Source organism: Cetorhinus maximus, chromosome 21 (genome assembly GCF_964194155.1).
Source record: "Cetorhinus maximus chromosome 21, sCetMax3.hap1.1, whole genome shotgun sequence".
Taxonomy (NCBI): Eukaryota; Metazoa; Chordata; class Chondrichthyes; order Lamniformes; family Cetorhinidae; genus Cetorhinus; species Cetorhinus maximus.
Window position 1 is genome coordinate 18,683,607 of NC_135899.1, and position 23,658 is coordinate 18,707,264.

General features: G+C 48.1%; 1 protein-coding gene and 1 long non-coding RNA gene across 3 annotated transcripts in view; both read left to right on the forward strand.

The window, feature by feature from the left end:
* The window catches only part of LOC144695726 (SLAM family member 9-like), a 44,509-nt gene extending 25,708 nt beyond the window's left edge, over positions 1 to 18,801 (forward strand). For both annotated transcript variants that reach the window (XM_078566683.1, XM_078566684.1), the window contains exons 8-11: positions 4,282 to 4,386; positions 15,890 to 15,966; positions 17,584 to 17,633; positions 17,868 to 18,801. In XM_078566683.1, coding sequence (XP_078422809.1) covers positions 4,282 to 4,386; positions 15,890 to 15,966; positions 17,584 to 17,633; positions 17,868 to 17,904 — 269 coding nt within the window. In that variant the 3' untranslated portion in view covers positions 17,905 to 18,801. The remainder of the gene's footprint in view (positions 1 to 4,281; positions 4,387 to 15,889; positions 15,967 to 17,583; positions 17,634 to 17,867) is intronic.
* An 8-nt stretch (positions 18,802 to 18,809) lies between these two features.
* On the forward strand, positions 18,810 to 20,853 carry LOC144695731 (uncharacterized). Its single transcript, XR_013580004.1, has 2 exons — positions 18,810 to 19,527; positions 20,135 to 20,853. It is a non-coding gene; the product is annotated as an uncharacterized LOC144695731 (long non-coding RNA).
* Positions 20,854 to 23,658: the final 2,805 nt, after the last annotated feature.

Sequence of the window (23,658 nt, forward strand, 5' to 3'; positions counted from 1 at the left end):
ACTCATTTTAGTACTGAGGGAGTGCTGCACTGTCATAGCAACCGTCTTGTGAAGGACATTAATTAAAAGACCTCTCAGCCTTCTCAGGTGGACATCAAAGATCGCATGGTACTATAACAAAGAAGGACAGAGGTGATGTCCTGGCCAACATTTAATCCCCTACCAATGTCATTAAAACTGATAACCTGGTCATTATCACACTGCTGTTAGTGAGAGCTGGTGGTACGCTAATTGGCTGCTATTCTCCCTACATTACAACAACAGTGGCTATATTTCAAAAGTAACTTCCTTGGCTGTAAAGCACTTTGGGGCATGGTGAGGTCATGAAAAGAGCAAAGGTTTTTTTCCATTCAGGTCTTTTTGTGCAAAAAGCTATCATTTTCCATCTCCAGCATCTTGCTGCTGTCAACAGCCATTATCCATACATGGAAATAGGTACAGAAGGCAGGGTCGCTGCCAGCAAGTAATAGGAATCCATTGTGCGGTTAAGGTATCTCAGAGTGAAAGAAGAACTGCACACAATGCACATTTTAATGTAGAACCTTGTTTTACGGTACTTCATGGGGAGTATGGAGAGTGGACTTTGAACTAAAGAAGGAGACATTAGAAAGGCAGACACAAACTTCGGTCTATGCCATGGAGGGTCTTAAAGATGTTGGGGAGATGCAATCAGTTCAAGGAATGAATTCCAGAACATGGGACCATGGAGCTGCAGGCAAGGCTGCCAGTGGTACAGCAAAGGGAGAGCGAGAGGAGCTGAGAGTTCAGGTGGGTCCTTGAGTTGGAGGAGAACCTAAGGGGAGAGGGGGCAGGGGGCAGAAGATGGAACTGAGGGGAATTTCTCCAGTGCAGCAAGTTATGATCTGCAATGCAGTATGGGGTTGGAAGCAGTTTCAATAGTAACTTCCAAATGGATTTTGGATACATACGTGAAAAGGAAAGCTTTGCAGAACTAGGGGGAGAAAGCAAGGGAGTGGGGCTAATTGGATAGCTCTTTCAAAGAGACAGCATAGGCACGATGGGCTGAATGACCTTCTTTTGTTTGTATGATTTGAACACTTCATATATTTATTATATTTACAAATTGTCTTTGGTGCAGCCTGCAGTCAGCTGTGTTTTTTGTGGATATATGATAGAATCATTACAGAATAGAGGAGGCCATTCAGCCCATCATGTTCATACCAATGGTGGTGTGAGGAGAGACATCTAAGAAATTTCACCCCACAGTGCCACGTACTGACTACAGCCTGCCACCATTTTGTTACAAATTAATTTTCTAAATGTTTACATGATCAATCTTAGTGTTAAATGTTGACAAAGTCATGTTCAAAATTGAGACAACAGGAAGTTGGACAAGAAACCAGACAGACTACCTTACATCAACCTAGGCACCAGAAACAACAGCGGAAATCTCAGCCCTGTCAACCCTGAAAAGTCATCCTTACTAACACCTGGGGGCTTGTGCCAAAATCGGGAGAGCTGTCTCACAGACTAGTTAAGCAACAGCCTGACATAGTCATATTCACAGAATCATACCTTACAGATAATGTCCCAGACACCAGTATCACCATCCCTGGGTATGTCCTGTCTCAACAGAAGGACAGATGCAGCAGAGGTGGAGGCACAGTGGTATACAGTTGGGAGGGAGTTGCCCTGGGAGTCCTCAACATTGACTCCGGACCCCATGGAGTCTCATGGCATCAGGTCAAACATGAGCAAGGAAACCTCCTGCTAATTACCACATACTGCCCACCCACAGCTGATGAATCAGTGAGGGTGGCAAAGGCACAGAATGTACTCTGGGTGGGGGTCTTCAATGTCCACCAAGATTGGCTCGGTAGCGGCACTACTGACTGAGCTGGCCGAGTCCTAAAGGACATAGCCGCTAGACTGAGTCTGCAGCAGGTGGTAAGGGAATCAACAAGAGGGAAAAACATACTTGACCTCATCCTCACCAGCCCTGCTGCAGATGCATCTGCCCATGACAGCATCGGTAGGAGTGACCACCGCGCAGTCCTTGTGGAGATGAAGTCCCGTTTCACATTGAGAATACTCTCCATCTTGTGTGGCACTACCACCGTGCTAAATGGGATGGGTTTCAAACAGATCTAGCAACTGAAGACTGGGCAACCATGAGGCACTGTGGACCGTCAGCAGCAGCAGAATTGTACTCAACCACAATATGTAACCTCACGGCCTGGCATATCTCCCACTCCCCCATTACCAAGCCAGGGGATCAATCCTCATTCAATGAAGAGTGTTGGAGGGCATGCCAGGAGCAGTACCAGGTGTACCTAAAAATGAGGTGTCAACCTGGTGAAGCTACAACACAGGACTAATTGTGTGCCAAACAGCATAAGAAGCAATTGATAGACAGAGCTAAGCGATGCCACAACCAACAGATCAGATCTAAGCTCTGCAGTCCTGCTACACCCAACCATGAATGGTGATGGACAATTAAACAACTCACTGGACGAGGAGGCTCCACAAATATTCTCATCCTCAATGATATGGGAGCTCAGAACATCAGTGCAAAAGATAAGGCTGAAGCATTTGCTACAATCTTCAGCCAGAAGTGCCAAGTGGATGATCCATCTCAGCCTCCTCCAGAGGTCCCCAGCATCACAGATGTCAATCTTCAGTCAATTCACTCAATGCTACAAAGGCTATGGGCCCTGACAATATTCCGGCAATAGTACTGAAGACTCGTGCTCCAGAATTTGCCGCGCCCCTAGCCAAGTTGTTCCACAACAGCTACAACACTGGCATCTACCCGGCTGTGTGGAAAATTGTCCAGGTATGTCCTGTACACAAAAAACAGGAGAAATCCAACCCGGCCAATTACCGCTTCATCGCAATAATAGTAAGATGGTGGAAGGGGTCATCAGTAGTACTATCATGCGGCACTTGCGTCACAATAACCTGCTCACTGACGCTCAGTTTAAGTTCCACTAGGGCCACTCAGCTCCTGACCTCATTGCAGCCTTGGTTCAAACATGGACAAAAGAGCCAAACCCCAGAGGTGAGGTGAGAGTGACTGCCCTTGACATCAAAGCAGCATTTGGCCGAATGTGGCACCAAGGAGTCAATGGGAATCAGGGGGTAAACTCTCTGCTGATTGGGGTCATATCTAGCAGAAAGGAAGATGGTGTTGGTTGTTGGAGTTCAGTCATCTCAGTTCCAGGACATATTTTCAGAAGTTCCTCAGGGTCGTGTTTTCGGCCCAACCATCTTCAGCTATTTCATCAATGATCTTCCTTCCATCATAAGGTTAGAAGTGGGGATGTTCACTAATGATTGCACAATATTCAGCACCATTCGCAACTCCTCAGATACTGAAGCGGTCCATGTCCATGACAACATCCAGCCTTGGGCTGACAAGTGGCAAGTAACATTCATGCCACACATGTGTCACGCAATGACAAGAGAGAACCTAACCATTGCCCTTGTCATTCAATGGCATTACCATCGCTGAATCGTCCACTATCAACATCCTGGGGGTTAGCGTTGACCAGAAACTGAACTGGACTAGCCATATAAATACAGTGGCTACAAGAGCAGGTCAGAGGCTAGGAATCCTGCAATGGGTAAATCACCTCCTGACTCCCCAAAGTCTGTCAACCAAATACAAGGCACAAGTCAGGAGTATGATGAAATGCTCTCCACTTGTCTGGATGAATGCAGCTCCCACAATACTGAAGAAGCTTAAACAGGACAAAGCAGCCCACTTAACTGGCACCCAATCCACAAACATTCACTCCCTCCACCACCTACGAACATTAGCAGCAATGTGTACCACCTACAAGGCGCACTGCAGAAACACACCAAGGCACCTTAGACAGCACCTTCCAAACCCATGACCACTGCCATCTAGAAGGACAAGGGTAACAGATAGGCGGGAACACCACCACCTGGAAGTTTCCCTCCAAGCCACTCACCATCCTGACTTGGAAATATATTGCCATTCCTTCACTGTCACTGGGTCAAAATCCTGGAACTCCCTTCCTAACAGCACTGTGGGTGTATCTGCACCACCTGGACTGCAGCGGTTCAAGAAGGCAGCTTGCCACCACCTTCTCAAGGACAATTAGGAATGGGCAATGATTGCTGGCCTAGCCAGAGAAACCCGCATCCTTTGAATGAATTTTTAAAAAGTATGCATGTACTCAGAATTTTTCATAAAATAATATAGAATTGTTTTGGATCTTTTTCAATTACTTTGAACTTGCAACTAATATGCTGATTAAGAGCTGCAATTTACATGCTGTTATCTATTGGCAGGTAAAGGATGTGAAGCATCACCTGGTCTACATTTAAGCATCTCTTTTGCTGTGGGAATACCAATCGTTGTTTCTTTATCAGTCTTTGTCATTTATGTCCAAAAATGTAAGTAATGATCCTACAGATTGTCTGAAAACTATAACAATATCTTGCATTTGTGTAACACTTTTGTGCGGCAAATATCCCAAGGCACTTCACAGGGAGTGCAGGCTGACAACAATGGACATTGATCCAGAGAACGAGGTGTTAGGGCAGGTGCCCAAAAGCTTGGCCAACGTCCTAGGCTTTAAGGAACATCTTGAAGGGGCAGATAGTGGTGGAATGGCACAGAGCTTCAAGGAAGGAATCCCAGAGCTTGTGGCCACGACAGCTGAAGGCAGTGCTGCAGTGACGAAGGAAGTGACTGATGCACAACGGGCCAGAGCTGGAAGAATCCCAATATTTCGGAGAGCTGTAGGGCTGCAGGAGGCTAGAGATGGAGAGGGGTGAGGCTGTGGAGGGATTTGAACAGAGAGGTGAGAATTTTAAATTGGAGGTAAGTGTATTGGACACAAAGCAGGTGCAATTTCTGCTGATTTCCATTTCGATATTTCCCTGCACTTCCACTCTGCCCTCTCTGTCCTTGGCCTCCTGCACAGTTCGAATGGAGCTCAAGGAACAGCACCTCATCTTTCAGCTAAGCATGTTACAGCCTCCTGGACTCAAAACTGATTTCAGCAGTTTTGGATCATAACCTCTGCCCCACTTTATTTTGTATTTTTTGTTTCTTTTGGATGGCAAATGTTGGTGATGATTCTGCTGTTCCCATTTACATAGAAACTAGGAGCAGGAGTAGACCATTTGGCCATTCAAGCCTGCTCCACCATTCATTATGATCATGGCTGATCATCCAACTCAATAGCCTGCTCCCGCTTTCTCCCCATATCCTTTGATCCCTTTCAGCCCAGGAACTATATCTAACTCCTTCTTGAAAACATACAATGTTTTGGTCTCAACTACTTTCTGTGGTAACGACTTCCACAGGCTCACCACCCTCTGGGTGAAGAAATTTCTCCTCATCTCAGTCCTAAATGGTCTACCCCATATCCTCAGACTGTGATCCCTGGTTCTGGACTCCCCCACCATCGGGAACATCCTGCATCTACCCTGTCTAGTCCTATTAGAATTTTATAGGTTTCTATGAGATCCCCCCTCATTCTTCTGAACGCCAGCGAATATAGTCCTGATCGACTCAATCTCTCCTCATGTCAGTCCCGCCATCCCAGGAATCAGTCGGGTAAACCTTCACTGCACTCCCTCTATAGCAAGTACATCCTTCCTCAGATAAGGAGACCAAAACTGCACACAATATTCCAGGTGTGGTCTCAGCAAGGCCCTGTATAATTGCAGCAAGACATCCCTGTTCCTATACTCGAATCCTCTGGCTATGAAGGCCAACATACCATTTGCCTTCTTTACCGCCTGCTGCACCTGCATGCTTACCTTCAGCGACTGGTGTACAAGGACACCCAGGTCTCGTTGGCACATTCCCCTCTCTCAATTTATAGCCATTCAGATAATAATCTGCCTTCCTGTTTTTGCTACTAAAATGGATAACCTCACATTTATCCACATTATACTGCATCTGCCATGCATTTGCCCACTCACTCAGCTTGTCCAAATTTACACCTCCTGTAGACCCATCTTTTCTTTTATTACTTGTTTGTTTTATCACACCCTTTTGCCATGCACATTTATCCATTTTGAAATTCTATCTTCCACCCCAACACGATTCTCCCCCACCCCCCACCCCCACCCCCCACCTTTTTCATGCCTGTATACTTGCTATAAACTGTCATCTCTAACTTTTTCCAGTTCCGATGAAGGGTCATCAACCTGAAACATTAACTCTGTTTCTCTCTCCACGGATGCTGCCTGACCTGCTGAGCGTTTACTGTTTTTTTAATTTCCAATTCCCATCCTCTGCTGTATTTTGCTTTTGACTTTGAGTCACAACTGGCATCCAGTGTCGCTGTGACAGAGATAAATTATCCCCCTGTCGTCCGGTCTGGAGCCTTTGACCACACCATCCTCTTCACACTATAGCTCTTGCGGCGAAAGGGATCAAAGGATATGGGGAGAAAGCGGGAGCAGGCTGTTGAGTTGGATGATCAGCCATGATCATAATGAATGGTGGGCCGAAGGGCCGAATGGCCTACTCCTGCTCCTGGTTTCTATGTTTCTATGTTTCCAACGCTTCTCCACCATCGTCCAGCTGGGTGGTACTGTTCCCACCTGGCTCCACTCCTCTAACTAACTATAGCCAGACAGTCACCTGTAATTCTTTCTCTTCCTGTTCCTGCACTGTTACTTCTTGTGTCCCCCCGATGATCTATCTTTGGCCCCCTCCTATTTCTCATCTATATGCTGCCCCTCGCCGACATCAGCCAAAAACACACGAACACTGATGACACCCAGCTCTAACTCACTACCATTTCTTTCACATCTCCTCCACCGTTAATAAATTGATGGACTCTTTATTTGACATCCAGCATTAGTTGGGCAGAAATTTCTTCAAACCGAATATCGAGAAGATAAAGCCACTGGGCAGAACAATCCCAGATTTGCACTAAGTGCGGTAGCGCCATGCGAGTGCAGTCGATGGCAACCTGCACCTGTGGGAGACCTGAGATCTAAGCAAGTTCCATCGCTCTTGCATCCTGGCTTACCTGGCCCCAGGCCCAATGCACAAAGCTGTGTGCCTTCATGAAGAGAGTGTCCGTGACCTCATGGATGCATTTGTGGGTGGAGGCTTGCAATATCCCACAGAGGTCTCCTGTGGAGCCGTGAAAGAAGCCATTGGCATAAAAATTGAGCGCCGTGGTCACTTTCACGGCCATGGGCAGTGCATGCCCTCTACGTCCCCGGAGGGGCCAAATCCTGCAGCAGCTAGCAGATGTGACTGACCAGTTTCCTGTGCGCAGTCTTTGGCGACACTGGTGTTTGGTGACCTGCAGAGGCCCGATTCCAATCATGTCAATGTGGCTGCGTCTGAACTGTCTCAGCTGCAGAGGAATGGTCACTTTATACAGGTCTCCCCTAGACCGTGGCCACTTCCCTCCCCACCCCAGCCCACATGTGCTTGCGCACTACCGTCGACCACAGTGCAGCCCTTCCCCACCGCCACCAAGTCACCTCAACCACAGGGCAGTCCTTGCCCCGGCACCGTACTGTCAGCTGGCCGGGGAAAAAGCGACCGGCCTGTGCCCTCGCCTGAAAGTGCAGGTGGCCCTCGTGAGCACTGCACAACATCACTGTGCACTCAGCTCTGAATTCCCCTCGAAGTGCCGCTCGCCTTATATACGCTGTTGTGAGACACGTCGGTGAGTTTGGATGATCCAGCGGGAGGTGGGAGGGGTGGGCGGGGGGGCGCATGGAGGGAGTTTGATTCCGGCAGGCTGGGCTTATAATAATATGCATATGTGTTACAATGAGGTTCCCGACCTCTGCTGGCAGGAAATGTGGCCCGCCATTGACGGGCACAGCGGACGATCGCAAACTGGTTTTGCAACGTCGTGAAACCGATTTTTGGCCTTCTCGTTATATTGCCCGCTCACGCTGCCAAACACACCCACCACCTGCGGGCACAGAAAATTCCGGCCTTTGTCTTCGGTCCCCACTACAAACTCCGTCCCTTCGCTATCGAGTCAGCCCCTCCCCCTGAGAATTTACTGAGGCTGAACCAGACGCGGTCACAATCTCGATGTCAGGCCTGGCCCCGAGATGAGCTTCCGACCTCATATCCACTCCATCAAGAAGACCAACTTCACCCTTGCCTCAGCTGTTCTGCTGCTGAAACCCTCATACATGCCTTTTTTGAACCCCTAGGCTTGATACTCCAGACTGGCTTCCCTTATCCAACACCCTCCAAAAACTTAAGCTCATCCAAAGCTTTGCTCCATGTCCCATTCCCCAATCAATCCTGTGCTGGCTGAACTACATTGGCTCTCAGTCTGACAGTGCTTTGATTTTAAAATTCTCGTTCTTGTTTCCAAATCCCTCCATGGCCTCTCCCCTCCCTATCTCTGTAATCTCCTTCAACCCCACAACCCTCCAAAGTACCTTGGCTCCTCCAGTCCTGGCCTCTTGTGCATCCTTGACTTAATTGTTCTTCCATTGGTGGTTTGTGCCTTGAGCTGCTTAGGCCCCAAGCTCTGGAATTCCCTCTACACCTCTCCACTTCTCTAACTCACTTTCCTCTTAGCCTCTTCTTAAAGCCTACCTCTTTGACCGAGCTTTTGGTCACCTGACCTAATATCGTCTTACACGACACGAGTGTCAAATTTTGTTTGATAATGCTCCTGTGCAGCACCTGAGGATGCTTTGTTACACGAAATTAAAGTTGTTGTTCGCATTTCCATTATTGATAAGTTTGCTGTTAGTTGTGTGACAATGATCGGTGGGGTGGAGTAGGGGCAGGGGGGTGTAATGAGGTCTGTCGCAATATAGGAAGAGATGCAGTTGTCCCCCAACATGGGGAAGTTGCGGGTGGAGTGGGGAGGAGGGCGGTGAGGGTTATTTGACAGTAACCCACCTGATGGGAACCTGATCGGTGCCAACCATGAGAGTCAGCGTGAAGTAAAATAAGGCAGGGGTGTAATTGGTGACCCGCCAACACCTAGTCATTTTCACAGTGGGTGGGCTATGTTTATATCACTCCCTATGGTTCAATGCTTAATCCTAAGAGTGAGAATTCTCCTCACTGCTTTTTGCCATTTCTCTAGGAAATCTTTTAGACCAGGACTAAGCCCTGCAGTCGCTGACAGGCTGGCATTTGATTTACACATCTGCGCTGGCCTCTGCAAAGTAGCTCTCGTGCTATAATGTTCTCTTATTTGTGGTTCTACCACAGCCTGTGGCAGCCAGTATGAGACTCAGAGCTTCTTTTACTGATGTGCTGAGGCGCATTTCTCTGAACCTCTTTTCATTGAGCACCCGCAATTAAGCCATGGCTTAGTGGAACCATTAACGGACTGGCTGGTGGGTTTTCAGGTCATTCTGGATGGATCAAGCGAGATGGGCCGAATGGCCTCGCTCATCTGTAATTTTCCCTTGTTTACTTGCATAGTGCAGCGCGTTTAAAGGGAAACTAACACACAATAACCTGACTTAAGTCATGAAGTGGGGGTGGGGGGGGGGGGACGGGGTGAAGCAATATGTGGTAATATTTCACCAACACATATCAGTTGGGATTTTCTGACGCAGCATCTAGCACAGGAGGGGGTATCTGGGAAAATTCCTGTGTCAGACCACCACTTTCTGACCACAAAACTGATGCAGAGAGACCGTGGTTGGCCGATGTTTCGAATTGTCACAGGGAGCCGTGTTTTATGCTGACTTTCACCTAAAACTTTCAACGATTCAGCACAACATTGACCCCGTGCATTGTTGCAATATTCTGCCGTGGCTGAATTTCTACTGAAGCCAGTTCCCTGTAAAACTTCCAGCTGGCAAGTTTTTTGAATCTTCTTTCATCACCCAAATCCTCTTTAGTTACTTTCTGTTCTGTCTGCAGTTTCCTTATCTGAATTCTCTGGCACCCCTTGAAGACAGCGAGTTCCAAATGTCATTTCCAGTCACTGCACTTTAGTTTTAAAAAAGTTGTTCTTCCTCACAAGACCCTTGCACCCCTTGCTCAAACCTTAAATCTGTGTCTTTTGTCACCGCTACGAACACCATTCCCTAGCTATCGACTTCAGCGCTCTCCCTGGCAACGATCTAAGGCTGAACCAAACTCTTCGTAATCCCTTCACATTAAAAATGGAATCTGAAGTCTTCCATAGGCGAAAACAAAAGACACAGGAGCAGGATGATAAAAGGAGGAATGAAGCTGATTAGGGACCCAAAAGCTCGGATTTACACAAGGGGCAGGATTTTGCCCTGGGCAGGGGTGCTCAGCGGGGGCGATCGGGAAGCCCACAGCTGCCCATGATTGGCCCCGCACCGCGATTTCACGCGGGCAGGTCAATCAAGGCCCGCCTTGCGTGGATCGCGAGCGGCGGCGCTGAGCGGTGCCTATGCGGGCGGGGTGGGGGAGGGGAGGAGGGAGAGCTGGGCCTAGCGTGCAGTTCACGCATGTGCGAGAAAGAGCGCTTCAATCTCCCTGAGGCAGCTCCGTGCCTCAGGGAGATTGAAGTGCTGTGTTAAAAAAAAAATTATAATCTCTAATACTCTGTCACGTGAGCTGGGACATGTTTTTAATTCAAAAATAACGTTTTATTTAATGTTTATTTGTTTTAGATCCCGCTCGTGGATGAAGTTTCCTAAAAAATGTTAAAGGCCGCTTGGCCTTTTCTCCCGCCCGCCAACCATTAGGCCGGTCGGGCAGTGTACATTTGAATTTAATTAGATTGTTAATGGCCTTAATAGGCCTTTTAATTATCGGTGGACGCGCAGCCAACTGTGGCACGCTCCCGCCAAACGAAATATTGTGAGACTGCGATGGCGGCGGGACGCACATCCGACGTCACCTTGCATCATTTTTATGCTCGGACGTGCTGGGCATGCCCCTGCACACCGAGCGTAATATTCTGCCCATGGAGACAGGGTAACTAAATGAATATTTTGCACCTTTCTTTACCAAGGAAGAAGACGCTGTCAAAGTCATAGTGAAAAAGGAGGTAGTCGAGACATTTGATGGGGTTAAAAACTGATAAAAGGAGGTATCACAGGAGGTGATGGCTTAGTGGCATTGTCACTGGACTGGTGTTCCAGGGACCCAGAGCAACGCTCTGGGGACCTGGGTTCGAATCCCACCACGGCAGAGGGTGAAATTTAAATTCAATAAAAAAATCTGGAATTAAAAGCCTGACGATGACCATGAAGCCATTGTTGTAAAAATCCATCTGGTTCACTAATGTCCTTTAGGGAAGGAAATCTGCCATCTTTACCTGGTCTGGCCTAGATGTGACTCCAGACCCACAGAAATGCGGTTGACTCTTAAAATGCTCCTTGAACAAGGGCAATTAGGGATGGGCAATAAACACTGGCCTACGAAGCTCACACCCCATGGTGGGGGGGAAGAAAAGATAGGGCAGCTGTACTGAGAGTTTTCAAGTCACCAGGACCAGGGAATGTCTCTGAGGAAATCGCAGGGGCACTGGCCATAATTTCTCAATCCTCCACAGGTGTGGTCCTGGAGGATGGCAGATGTTTTGTTTAAAACAGGGTGTAAGGATGAGCCCAGCAACTACCGGCAAGTCAGTCTAACCCCGGTGGTGAAACCCTGGGAAGCTTTCAGAAACTACAGCCTGAATTTTCCTTACCCAGTCGTGGCGAGCTATTCAAACATTCATCGGCTGCGGCAGGCCTGCAAGGTCTTGCCAGCAGGAGGGGTTGGAAAATTCCGGACTGTAACTCGTGACAAAATTAAATGTGGCTTAATTAAGGAAAGCCAGCGCAGATTTGTTCAGGGCAAGTTGTGTTTCACCAACTTGCTCGAGTTTTTTTGATGAGGTAACGGAGAGGGTTGATGAGGGTAATGTTGTTGACGCGGTGTACACAGGCATTCAAAAGGATTTGATAAGTGCTGCATAATGGATTTCCGAGCAAAGTTAGAGCTCATGGAATAAAGGGGACGGTAGCAACGTGGATATGGAATTGACTTGAGTGGCAGGAAATGGAGGGTAGGATTTTCCAGCCCTTCCCACCAGCAGGATCTTCTAGTCCCGGTGGAGTCGACGGAGATTCGAATGGCACACTGCAGCCATAGCAGGGTAACCCGCCACAACGGGGCCGGGAAGCCCCGGCTGGAAAGTAGCGGCAAATGGATGTTTTTCGGAATAGAGGATGGTTAATTGTGGGGTTCCCCAGGGGCCAGTGTCAGAACCATCTGAAGATATGCTAATGACCTAAGCCAGGATTTTTTTGGCCCCGCACACGGCTGGGATTTTCCGGTGCCACCATGGACTTTTGGTTGGCTCTCCAAATTTTCCATTCCAGCATGACGAGTCCCGCCAGGGGTGGGACTGGAAAATCCTGACCCTGGACTTAGGTGTAGAGGGCCCAATTTCAAAATTTGCAGACGACATAAATGTTGGGAGTATTGTGACCTGTGAGGAGGACAGTGTCAACCTTCAAAAGGACATAGGCAGGTTGATGGAATGGGGTTACAAGTGACAGATGTAATTTAATGCAAAGACATGTGAAGTGATTCATTTTATAGCATCGTAGAATGGTTTCAACACAAGAAGGCAATTCTTGGTAGGGATAATGGGGAGAGACAATATAGAATAAAGGGTACAATTCTAGAAGGGGTGCAGGAGGAGGGGGACTTAGGGGTATGTGTGCATAAACCATTGAAGGTTGCAGGGCAGGTTGAGAGAGCAAGTAATCAAGCATACAGCATCCTAGGCTTTATAAATAGGAGCATAGAGTACAAAAGCAAAGAAGTTATGATAAGCCTGTATAAAACACTGGTTCAGTCTCAACTGGAGGATTGCATCCAGTTCTGGGCATCGCACTTTAGGTGTGATGTGAAGGCGTTGGAGAGAGTGCAGAAACGATTCACAAAACTGGTTTCAGTGATGACGTGTGTCAGTTATGGGGTGGATAGGTTGGAGAAGTTGGGGCTGTTCTCCCTGGAGGGGAAAGGTTGAGAGGAGATTTGATAGAGGTGTTCAAAATCACGAAGGGTCTGGGCAGAGTGGATATGGCAATACTGTTCCCATTGGTGGGATGATTAAGAACCAGAGGACACCGATTTTAAGGTGATTTGCGAAAGAAGCAATGGTGACATGAGGAAAAAAACTTTTTTTCTAATGCAGCGAATGATTAGGACCTGGAGTGCACTGCCTGAGAATGTGGTGAAAGCAGGTTCCATTGTGGCTTTCAGTAGAGAATTAGACCATTATCTGAAGAGCAAATATTTGCAAGGCTAAGGGAAAAGGCAGGAGAGTGACACTGGGTAAATGACTCTTGGAGAAAGCCACTGAGCAGCCAGGGAGAAGGTAAGTTTATAAGGTAAATGGGCAGGATTGGAGGGGTGGCGTAGGATGGGTCAGGAAGATCGGGTGGTCAGCGGTGGGGGCGGGGTTGAGTGGTCAGGGTTGGGGGGTAGATAGTTGGGGTGGGGGTGTCGTTGCACAGTCAGTGGTGGTGGTCGAGGTTTGAGGAAGACAGTCGGGAGGGGGCAGTGGGGGTGTAGTCAGGGCGGTCGGGAGTTTACATGGGTGGTTGGAGAAGTAGTCGGAGGGGTGGGGGGTGTAGTCGGGGTGTCCTGTGGGGGTCGCGGCGTCCTGTGGGTGCTCAGGGTGTAAGGGCATACCTGGGGGGAAGAAGGAGAGAGAGTTGGGGAGTCGTAGTGTTGAGGGGGGGGTCAGGGGGTGTGGGAACATTGGGGATTGTGGGTGGAGTTCTGTGGCCTATGGGGGAGGGGCGGGGTTTATGGGGGGAGTCCTGTGGCCTATGGGAAATGGGAGGGGTGTTGGTGGGGGAGTTCTGTGGGGATTGGGTGTGGGTCAGTGCTATATTTAACCAAAAGCTAGAAGTGGTTTTAATTCTTCTAACCTTTTCTGGGTAACTATTGATTTAACACAGTCGGAACCATCCGAAGTTTGTGATTTAAATCACATTATCGGATGGTTCCCTGTGCAGGGCAATCATGCATCGGGGTGGGGGGAATTCTTGGGTAATTGCCGTCAATCCCTACCTGGGACCCTCGGTGGTGGGGGGGGGGAGGGGGGTGCACTAGCACATCTTTGTGGTACCTCCCCAGTTACACTGCCCCGGAGATCGGAAGTTATGATTCTATGGTTGGTGTCACAGCTCACTTAAAGATGAACTTTCAGTCTCATATCTGTCACTAAGACCACCTTTTTCCCTCTCTGTGGCATTATCTGCTTCTTGACCTGTCTATTCCAATGCCCTCCTGGCTGGTCTCCCACACTCTACCCTCTATAAGCTTGAGGTCATTCAAAAATCTGTTGCGCATCTCCTTATTTATACCAAGTCCCATTCACCCATTACCCCTGTGCTTGCTGACCTACACTGGTGCCCAGTTAAGTAGCACCATGATTTTAAAATTCTTAACCTTTATTTTGAAATACCTTCCATGGCCTCGTCCCTCTCTATCTCTCTAATCCCCTCAAGCCCCACAACCCTCCAAGATACCTGCGCTCCTCTAATTCCGGCCCCTTGAGCATCCGTGATTTTAATCGCTTCACCATTGTTAGGCCTCAGGACTTGTGGTGCGATGGGTAGTACCCCTGCCTCTAAGCCAGAAGCTCCTGGTTCAATTCCCACCTTGCTGGCCAAGGAAGGTGCCAAGCAGGTTGGGTATCAACCTGCAAACCCTTCCAATATATGCCACTGGCAGGCGGTAAGAGCAGGAGAGGTTCCTGGTCAGCCATGAGATGGAAAGAAATTACTGGCTGTGCCTTTCGATACTCGGCCCTGATCCCTGAAATACCCTCCCTGAAGCTCTCCACCTCTCTGCCTTTTGTTCCTCCCTTAAGATATTCTTTAAAACTTACCTCCTTGACTGAGCTTTGGGCCAATCGCCCTAATTTGGCTTGGCCATAATTTTGCCTGGTAACACTGGTCTGAAGAGCCTTGGAATACTGGACTACATTAACGTGGGTTACATTAATCTCAAGGTGTTATCTTTTATTTATCTTGTAATAATCTCTCAAAAGTTGTGAAATTATACTGAGTGTAACTAGGAAATCCTGCCGCTGCTAAATAGGCCGGTTAAAATAATGGACCAGGCTAGTAACTCTTAGGTACGTAAACCTTGCACGGTGCGATTTTAAGGTCAAAGTGCCTTAGAAAACAGCAGTTGGAGCAGATTTTCCAGTTCCTGTCCCTAGGGCTATTGGATCTTCAGGGCGCAGCAAACACAAGGGAAATCGAAAGCAAAATACAGCAGATGCTGGAAACCTGAGATAAAAACGGAAACTGCTGGAAATACTCAGCAGGTCTGGCAGCATCTGTGGAGAGAGAAACAGAGTCAATGGGCTGAATTTTCTGGATGCTTTGGGGATGGGCTGGGAGGCGGGAGGGCTGGCAAAATGGCAGGGGGAGGTTTCAGTGGAGGGGGTGGTGGGGGGAGTCCCCAAGTCTTCCCCTCACCATGCCACCTAAGCTGCCGACTTGGACGCCTGCCAGGCCGGCACGCTGAGCCACTGCCAGCGGTGGCACTGCTGAGGCAGCTGAGCTGCCAGCCTTCTGATTGGTCTAGCAGCTCTTGGGGCGGGCTGATACCCTTAAGTGGATGGCGGCCCAGGCAGCCACTTAATGGACCGCTGCTGGCACCATGCCGACTTGGATCTGGCTGCCAGCTGAAGAGGCCGTCTCCCACTTTCAGCCCCAGTGGCAGGACTTCACCATTACTGGCAAAATACAGCCAATGTTTCAGCTCGATGATCTTTTGGACAGAAGGAAAATTGGGTGGGGTGGGCTCCCATTCCTCCTGGTCGAAATTCCTGTAATCCCAAGCAACTCAACAGGAGCAGGAACTGAAAAATCTATCCACCTACTTATGAAGAGGTCACTCGAATCATTCAATGGTCAAAATGTTGTTCAGCTCGTGTGTAGATTGAAGAAACTTATTTTGTGCTCACATCAACAGACAGAAAACAGAGGCAAAATCAAGAAGCCACACCTGCGAATCCATGTGAAGAAGCTCAAGGCCACTCTGAGACATCTGTAAGTATTGGGATAAAAAAGACTTGAGGGCATCCCAAAGTCTGCTCCCTGTATCCTGACTCTCACCAAGTCCCGTTCACCCACCTCCCCTTTGCTCACTAACACAGATTGGCTCCCAGTCAAGCAACATGCCAATTTTAAAGTTCTCATGCTTGTGGTCGAATCCCTCCATGGTCTTGCCCTGCCCTACCTCTGTAATCTCCTCCACCCCCACAACCCTCTAAGATACCTGTGCACCCCTAATTCTGGCTCCTTGTGCATCCCTGATTTTAATTGGACCGCAATTGGTGGTCGTACCTTCAGCTACCTAGGTCCAAGACTCTGGAATTCCCTCCCTTTACCTCTCTGTCACACTACTTCTCTCTCCTCCCTCAAGCCGCTTCTTAAAACCTATCTTTTTGACCAGGCTTTCGGCCTTCTGCCCTAATATCACCACATGTGCCTCCGTATCTAATTTTGATTTATAATGCTCCTCTGAAGTGCCTTGGGATGTTTCATTATAGTAAAGGTGCAGCATAAATATAAGTTCTTGCTGTTGAGTGTTCATTGTAGAGTGTTAACTAACAGTACCATTAAGTGTAGCTGCAGCGGAACATTAACGACCATACCTTTCCACTATGGTTACAACCCCACCCTTCACACCTCTGCCCTGCTCTTTTAGCCACAGTTTTTATATGACTGGTCCAGTTCAGTTTCTGGTTAATGGTAACCCCCAGGGATGTTGATAGTGGGGGATTCAGCAATGGTAATGCCATTGAATATCAAGGGGTGATGGTTAGATTCTCTCTTGTTAGACATGGTCATTGCCTGGCACTTGTGTTGCAAATTAAATCCAATTAATTAATAAAGAAAAAAGCCTGTACCTGAAATTAGTGTCAGCAATGATGACCATGAAACTATCGTCGATTGTCATAAACCCATCTGGTTCACTAATGTCCTTGAGGGAAGGAAATCTGTCGTCCTTACCTAGTCAAGGCCTACATGTGACCCCAGACCCACAGCTTGACTCTTGACAGATCTCTGAAATGGCCTACCAAGTTCAAAGGCGTTTGGGATTGGACAACAAATGCTGGCCTTGCCAGTGATGCCCACATCCCATGAAAGAATAAAAAAAAATCAAAGAAGATATGACACCAAGCCACAAAATGGGGTATTAGGTCAGGTGGCCAAAACCTTGGTCAGAGAGGCAGGTTTGAAGAAGTATTTTAAAGAATGAAAGCTAGAAAGAGAGGCAGAGAGGTGTAGGGAGGGAATTACAGAGCTTGGGGCCTAGGCAACTGAAGGCACGGTTGCCAATGACGGAGATTAGAGATTGGGAGGGCCAAGGGCATGGAGGGATTTTAAAACAAAATTGAGAAGTTTGAAATGAAGATGTTGCTTAACCAGGAAGCAATGTAGGGTGGGGATGGGAATTGGGATTCTGGGTGGGGCTCAGTACCCCTGGGTCTCTCCCACACCCTCTCTTTCTCACCCCACTTCCTTTTATCTCTTTTGGAAAGTTCTGATAGGAAGGAGGCGCTTTGTGAACCCCAGCCCTTCCCATCATTGAATTAGTCCGAGAGATGAAGATAGTTGTTTGAAGATTTGACTGATTAAGTTTTTTATTGATATTTGAAGGAGGCAATGCCACTGCAAGCAGCATCTGAAGGAGACGGGGCAAACCCGAGGTACTCATTTTTACTGATCAGTTACTCTATATCGTTGTGTATTTAAGAATTTAAGCTGAGCCTCCCAATTCAATTGGATGGTTGTGAGGGGGGGTCAAGTGGGCAGCATCGAATTTCCCTAGGGGATTCCACTGGTCTCTCACTGAATTCACGGGGCTGGGGAGGTGGGGGCAGGCAACTTGTGTGGCATTTCCAGGCATGGATTTCTAACTGTGCATTATCTTTCTTCTGTAGAAATCCTGTTAGTGGGGAGGAATCATGTCAAACCTAGCAACACTATCAGCAGCAAGGAAGCATCCCAAATCCAGGAATGCCATCCCCGGGCAGAAACAGTCAGAAAGGAAGCATTCCAAGATCTAGGACCACTAATGCCAGGATGCAAGCATCCCAAATCAAGGAGCACTCTTGCCAGGGAGGAACCATCCCAAATCTAGGAACACCAATCTTGGGAAGGAGCCATACTGTTGCCCCCTCTGTGCTGTTTCCACCTCATTTTATATCAAGCTCAGCCTCCATTCACTGACAACTTTATTTACTCCTGCTGTGCACTTTCAACTTCTGCTGTTTCCAAAATATTTCAACCGTTGAGTGTGCAGAGGTTGAGCAGGATACTTCCTCCACTGGTCTTGGTGCTGTAATATTGGGCCACACTTCTCGCCAATGGATCGTCTCCAGCTGAACTCCTCGTAGGCTGCCATTTTAAACGAAAGCAGGCTCCCCCTTTCACCTGCGAGCCCATGCCAGTCGCAGAGTGAGAATTTTGATGCCAGGCCAGCGAGTGTGGATCCAGGACCAAAAAGCCGAATGCCTCTTTCTCACTGGCACGCAGCACCCGTGTACATATTTGGTCCGGCCGCTGTTTGGTGCTATCCGAAGAAACTGATGAGCTCCCGTCAGGCTCACACCCACCAGGCCGCAGGGTTTTGACTACGACTAGGCGTGGACCACAGACCCTCAAGATTCACCAGACCCCACTCCCAGACCTCTGACTCCGTGGTGCAGTCACCAGGACACACTTGGGAAGAAAAGTGAAGGCTCCCCCGAGACTCTGTCTATGTGGGCGTTTGGGTGGGGGTAGGGGGTTAGTGATGTAAATAGTTCAAAAACAAACATCATGTAAATAGTCAAATATATAGTTTTATATTGATGTTAGGAAGCATACTTGGGGGGGGGTGGGGGGCATAGTATAAAGGGTTAACAGAATGGATATGCCAATCTACGAGGTACATGCTGATGTAGCACTGACATTAGGCAGTCATGTACTGGGTGCTGTAGGCAGTGGACAGGTAACTCTGAGGGGACATATGCCTTCCCTGTAACACAGGCACATACTGTCAGTACTGTAAAGAAACTAGTTTTTAAGTAAAAGGGCCCACAGCTCTTCCTTGTAAGGTTCCTGGTTTAGCACATTCCACAACATTAGGTGCAACAGCTCTCTCAAAGGCAAATCTGCCAGGCACGCATCAAGCAGAGGTCACTTGGCTGGCCTGGGCACTTTTTCCAGATGGAAAAAAAAATGAAGGGACACTTTGGCATGGGGTATGGTACAAGCAGGCAGGGAGCGCTGACGAACTTGTGGGGGTGGAGGGCGGCTGCTGGTGAACCTCAGATCGGGCAGCCGAGAGCGCAACCATGTAGATGCACACTGCGCATGTGCAAAATTTAAAGACCTGAATTACTGGAAAGACAGCATCCCAGCAACATAAACCTGGGACACGGGACAATCGCTTCAATTACCGGATGATCCTGTAAAATCTGGGGAGGTTGGTGACCGTGCACCAAAAGCTCCACTTCAAGGATGCTTGCAAGTGTGGAATGAAAGCCTGAAATATCGATCCTTGCTCCTGGGAGACACTAGCTGACCACAGAGGAAGTCACCAAGCTGTGAGACGATGTCTGTCCTTGGCTTGCTGCATTGTTCCAGTGAAGCCCAACGCAAACTGGAGGAACAGCACCTCATCTTCCGACTAGGCACTTTACAGCCTTCTGGGCTGAATATTGAATTCAACAACTTTAGATCTTAAACTCCCCCTCCCCACCATCCCCACCCCATTTCTTCCCCCTCCCTTTTGTTTTTTTTCAATAATTTATATAGATTCTTCTTTTCCCACCTATTTCCATTATTTTTAAATCTACAACTAATACCTTGTTAGTCTTTCCACCCCACCCCCACTAGAGCTGTACCTTGAGTATCCTGCCATCCATTCTTAATTAGCACTTTTCTTAGATAATATCACCACCTTCAACACCTCTTTGATCCTTTTGTCTGTGACATCTTTTGATTATCTGCTCCTATCACTGCTTGCTTGTCCCTACAACCACCCCACCCTCAACTTCTCTCCCCCCGCCCCCCCACCTTAAACCAGCTTATATTTCACCTCTCTCCTAACTATACTTGAGTTCTGTTGAAGGGTCATGTTGGACTCGAAACATCAACTCTTTTCTTCTCCACCAATGCTGCCAGACCTGCAGAGTTTTTCCAGGTAATTCTGTTTTTGCAGTGGTTATAGTGGCTTGGCAACATTGAAAAAAAACAAGAACCCGCAGTGACACCTGATAACCACTTCACAGCCACTTGTGGTAGGACCTATCTCTCATGGATTTGTCCCTTCAGCCAACAAAAAAAGTGAATCAAAGGAAGGCTTCCCACCCCCAACGGATTTACGTCAACAACCTACGGAGATGGAAGAAGGCTGCGGAGGACCTTTAAGTGTGCACATCCTGCCCCATTTGAACGGCTGACCAGATGTATTCCACATCCACCACCCCCCCCCCCACCCCGCCCCCCATTTGGCTGACTCTTGGCACAGGACTGCTTTGAGCAGACAACTTATCTAATAAGCATTCAGTACAACAGGCAGTCAGACCAATGTTGAACAAATATCTAACAAAGTTCAATTTAGTCTGTTAATCAAATGGAGCACCCAATGCTTCAGACTGGATTTTATGAGGGATATTAGTGTTAATACGGCAACCTGAAAATCCAGAATCAGGTTTGCAGTGTCTATAGGCATAAACCTACTTAAAAAAAATTGAAGAGCAATGTGGTAGAAGTTCCCCTGTGTCCCCTCCAGCTGTAAAGTGTTGAGAAACCCTAGCCTGCATTGTTTTGGCTCAGGTTCAGCAAGATTTTAACTTCAATATCAAATACATTAAAATAAAGTCCAGTGGAGCACTGTTTAACAAGACTTGCGCATTCATTAAATACATTTGTGCAGTCCAGTGTATTCATGCGTATGATTTAATCATTTTATGCATTTTACATGATTACTGCAAACAGTTGGCCCAATGGCAATGTTGTTATAATCCCCAACCAGACCCACAAGTTTGGTTACAATCCAGTCAGGGGCAGTAACATTTTTATTTCAAAGTAGACAAAGGTTGAGAATCCCAGTTGTTTGCTAAGAGAATAAAACAACAAGATTCCACAGCTTCAAACAACCAATGGGGTTGGTAGGTATAACTTCAGTAGTTTTCGGGTGTGCAGGCAGAGGCAATGTAAGATCAAAAGGCAGCTGCAAGCCTCCAACTGGCTTCACAGTGAAAGGAAAGTCATTTTTGAATTCGTAAGGTGAAAAGGCTTCGCCTGGTTTTTTGGTTAACTCCATGGGGTGCTGTTGCCTTAATGGAGATTAGTTTGGGAATTTGTTATAATGATGATCGTAGTAATTTGTAGCCATGTGTACATATATTTTAACCTGTGTAAATTAATAAAATGTTTCATTTAGTTTAATGTAAAATCTCGAGAACTAGTGGTCTGATTCCTGAGTTTAGAGTCATATCTCAAACATAACACTTAAACTTATAGGTTATGACAGTTGTTTCGAGTTTCCCTCTGGGATTTTTAAATAACTCCGCTTTACCAACTGCATCGGTCATAACATATACAAAGTCAAAAAAGTTAAATAATCTACAATATCTACCTTATAGTCTAAATAAGACATGCAGTAACAACTAAACTGTGGTCAAACATAATACCCTGCCCATTACATGGCAAATGCGACCAAGACAGATCCCACGGAATGTCAGCAACCCACCTTGACATCATCAATCACTGTGAGTTATAAAAGCCTTATTAACACTGTCTTCCTCCAGAGGCATTTCAATTCTTCCCTATAAAAGATCCAGCTTCTGAATTCCCTAAAAAGCTGCTCCAGCTCGGACAGCTCACTTCCCGGGATCAATCCCTCCTCCCGACACTGCATCCATTGGCTTCCTGAGGTGGCACTCCAGCACCTAGTCGCAGGCACAGTTCCAGCTCTTCAGCCAGGCCGAGCAGAACGCCACTGCCCCACAGGGTTACCCTTGTCCCAAAGGCCAGCAGCATGCGGTCAATGACCGACTATCACCTTTCTCAGCTCCCCAGGGGCTTGTCTGAGCCCTAACTACATGGAGCCAACACACAGCATCACTTTTGCTGCCTGGAGCCTCTACAGCATCACTTTTGCTGCCTGGAGCCTCTTCCTCTGCTCCTCTCCCAGTGGTGTCCTTCCCCTGTGGTTCCTCCCAAGGGGTTTTTCTCTTCTCTATGGGTACTTCCCCACTGGTTCCTCCCCGGTAGATCTTTTCTCCAGTGGTTCTCTTCCCTGTCTCGGGACCCGCCCCTTTCATGGCACCATACTGGCTCCTGTGATCAAACTCTCGCGGCGCTTTACCCACACAGGCGCGTTGCTGTCACAGCGCCTGAGCTCCTTAACTGCAGGAGGAGAAACCCAGAACAGAGCATGCACAGTCAGGATCACTGGCGTGCACAGTGCATACACTGAAACTCGCGACCTGCCAGGGAATGTAGTCCTTAGCCTCCACCTGGCAAGCCCCACCTCCCCCTCCCCCGCCCACCCCACAACGCACCCCCCACCCCCCCCACCTCACCCCACCTCCTCAAAGAAAGGCAAGTCCACTTCATAAGTGCAACAGCCAATGACTTGTTCAATACCAGCAGTTTTATGGGAAGATGATTGTGTAGCGGTAATATCAGTGGACCAGCGGTCCAAGCTAATGCTCTGGGGACATGGGTTCAAATCCCACCAAGGCAGCTGGTGGAACTTAAATTCAATTAATAAATCAGGAATTGAAATCTATTCTCAGTGAGGGTTACTATGAAATGATCATTGATTCTCATAAAAACCCATCTGGTTATGTCCTTTAGGGAAGGAAATCTGCCACCCTTACCCAGTCTGGCCTATGTGTGACTACAGACCCACAGGAATGTGGTTGACTCTTAACTGCCCTATCCAACGTCCTAGAAAGCCACTCAGCTGAAGCACAATTCAGGATGGGCAACAAATGTTGGCCTTGCCAGCGACACCCGCGTCCCAGAAAGAATGAAGAAATAAAAAGGCTGGCCCCAATGGCTGGGATATCCCTCTCTTTAAAGCTAATGGTTAAAAACAGTCAAAGAACGAGGTATGTGAGAGTCCTCATGATGCACTCACAAGAGGTGGAAGCGATGAGGCCCATAAGGAGGCCAATCAGCTCCATATGAGAGGATCTTTGATTTGCTCACTTATTGCTGCGCACATATAGTGGGAGTTCATATCAGGAAAACCGTGGTTCTCCCAAGCCCCTATCCCAGACTGGGATTTTCTGCTCACTGTTTTGGGGACAAAAAGGCCTGAATGTTACCACGGGTCAGCGTGAAGAGCAGGTCCCGAGCCCACACTTGCCGGCAGTGGGACCAGCTTGGCAGGCAGGCTGCTGGGACCGCCGGACTAGTCGGCATCTGAAGCTTCGTCAGCCTGGCCGGGAGAGGTAGGCGCTGCTGAGGCAGGCGAGAGAGTTTTAAAAAACTGTTTTTAAAAAATCGGGGCGGCAGTCGGGGGGTGGAATGAGCGTTCGAGTGGAAACCCCTCCAGGGAGATTACTAGACCCCATTGACAGCCCCGCTGCAACCCCCCACCTCTTTGGGCCATTGAGCCTCAGGTCCCAATATACTGCCTACAACCACCACCCCCCAACCTCCCCCCCGCCATCCCCTCCCACGTGGGGGGAGGGGGGGTCATCGCACTCTCGGCAAATGCCGACA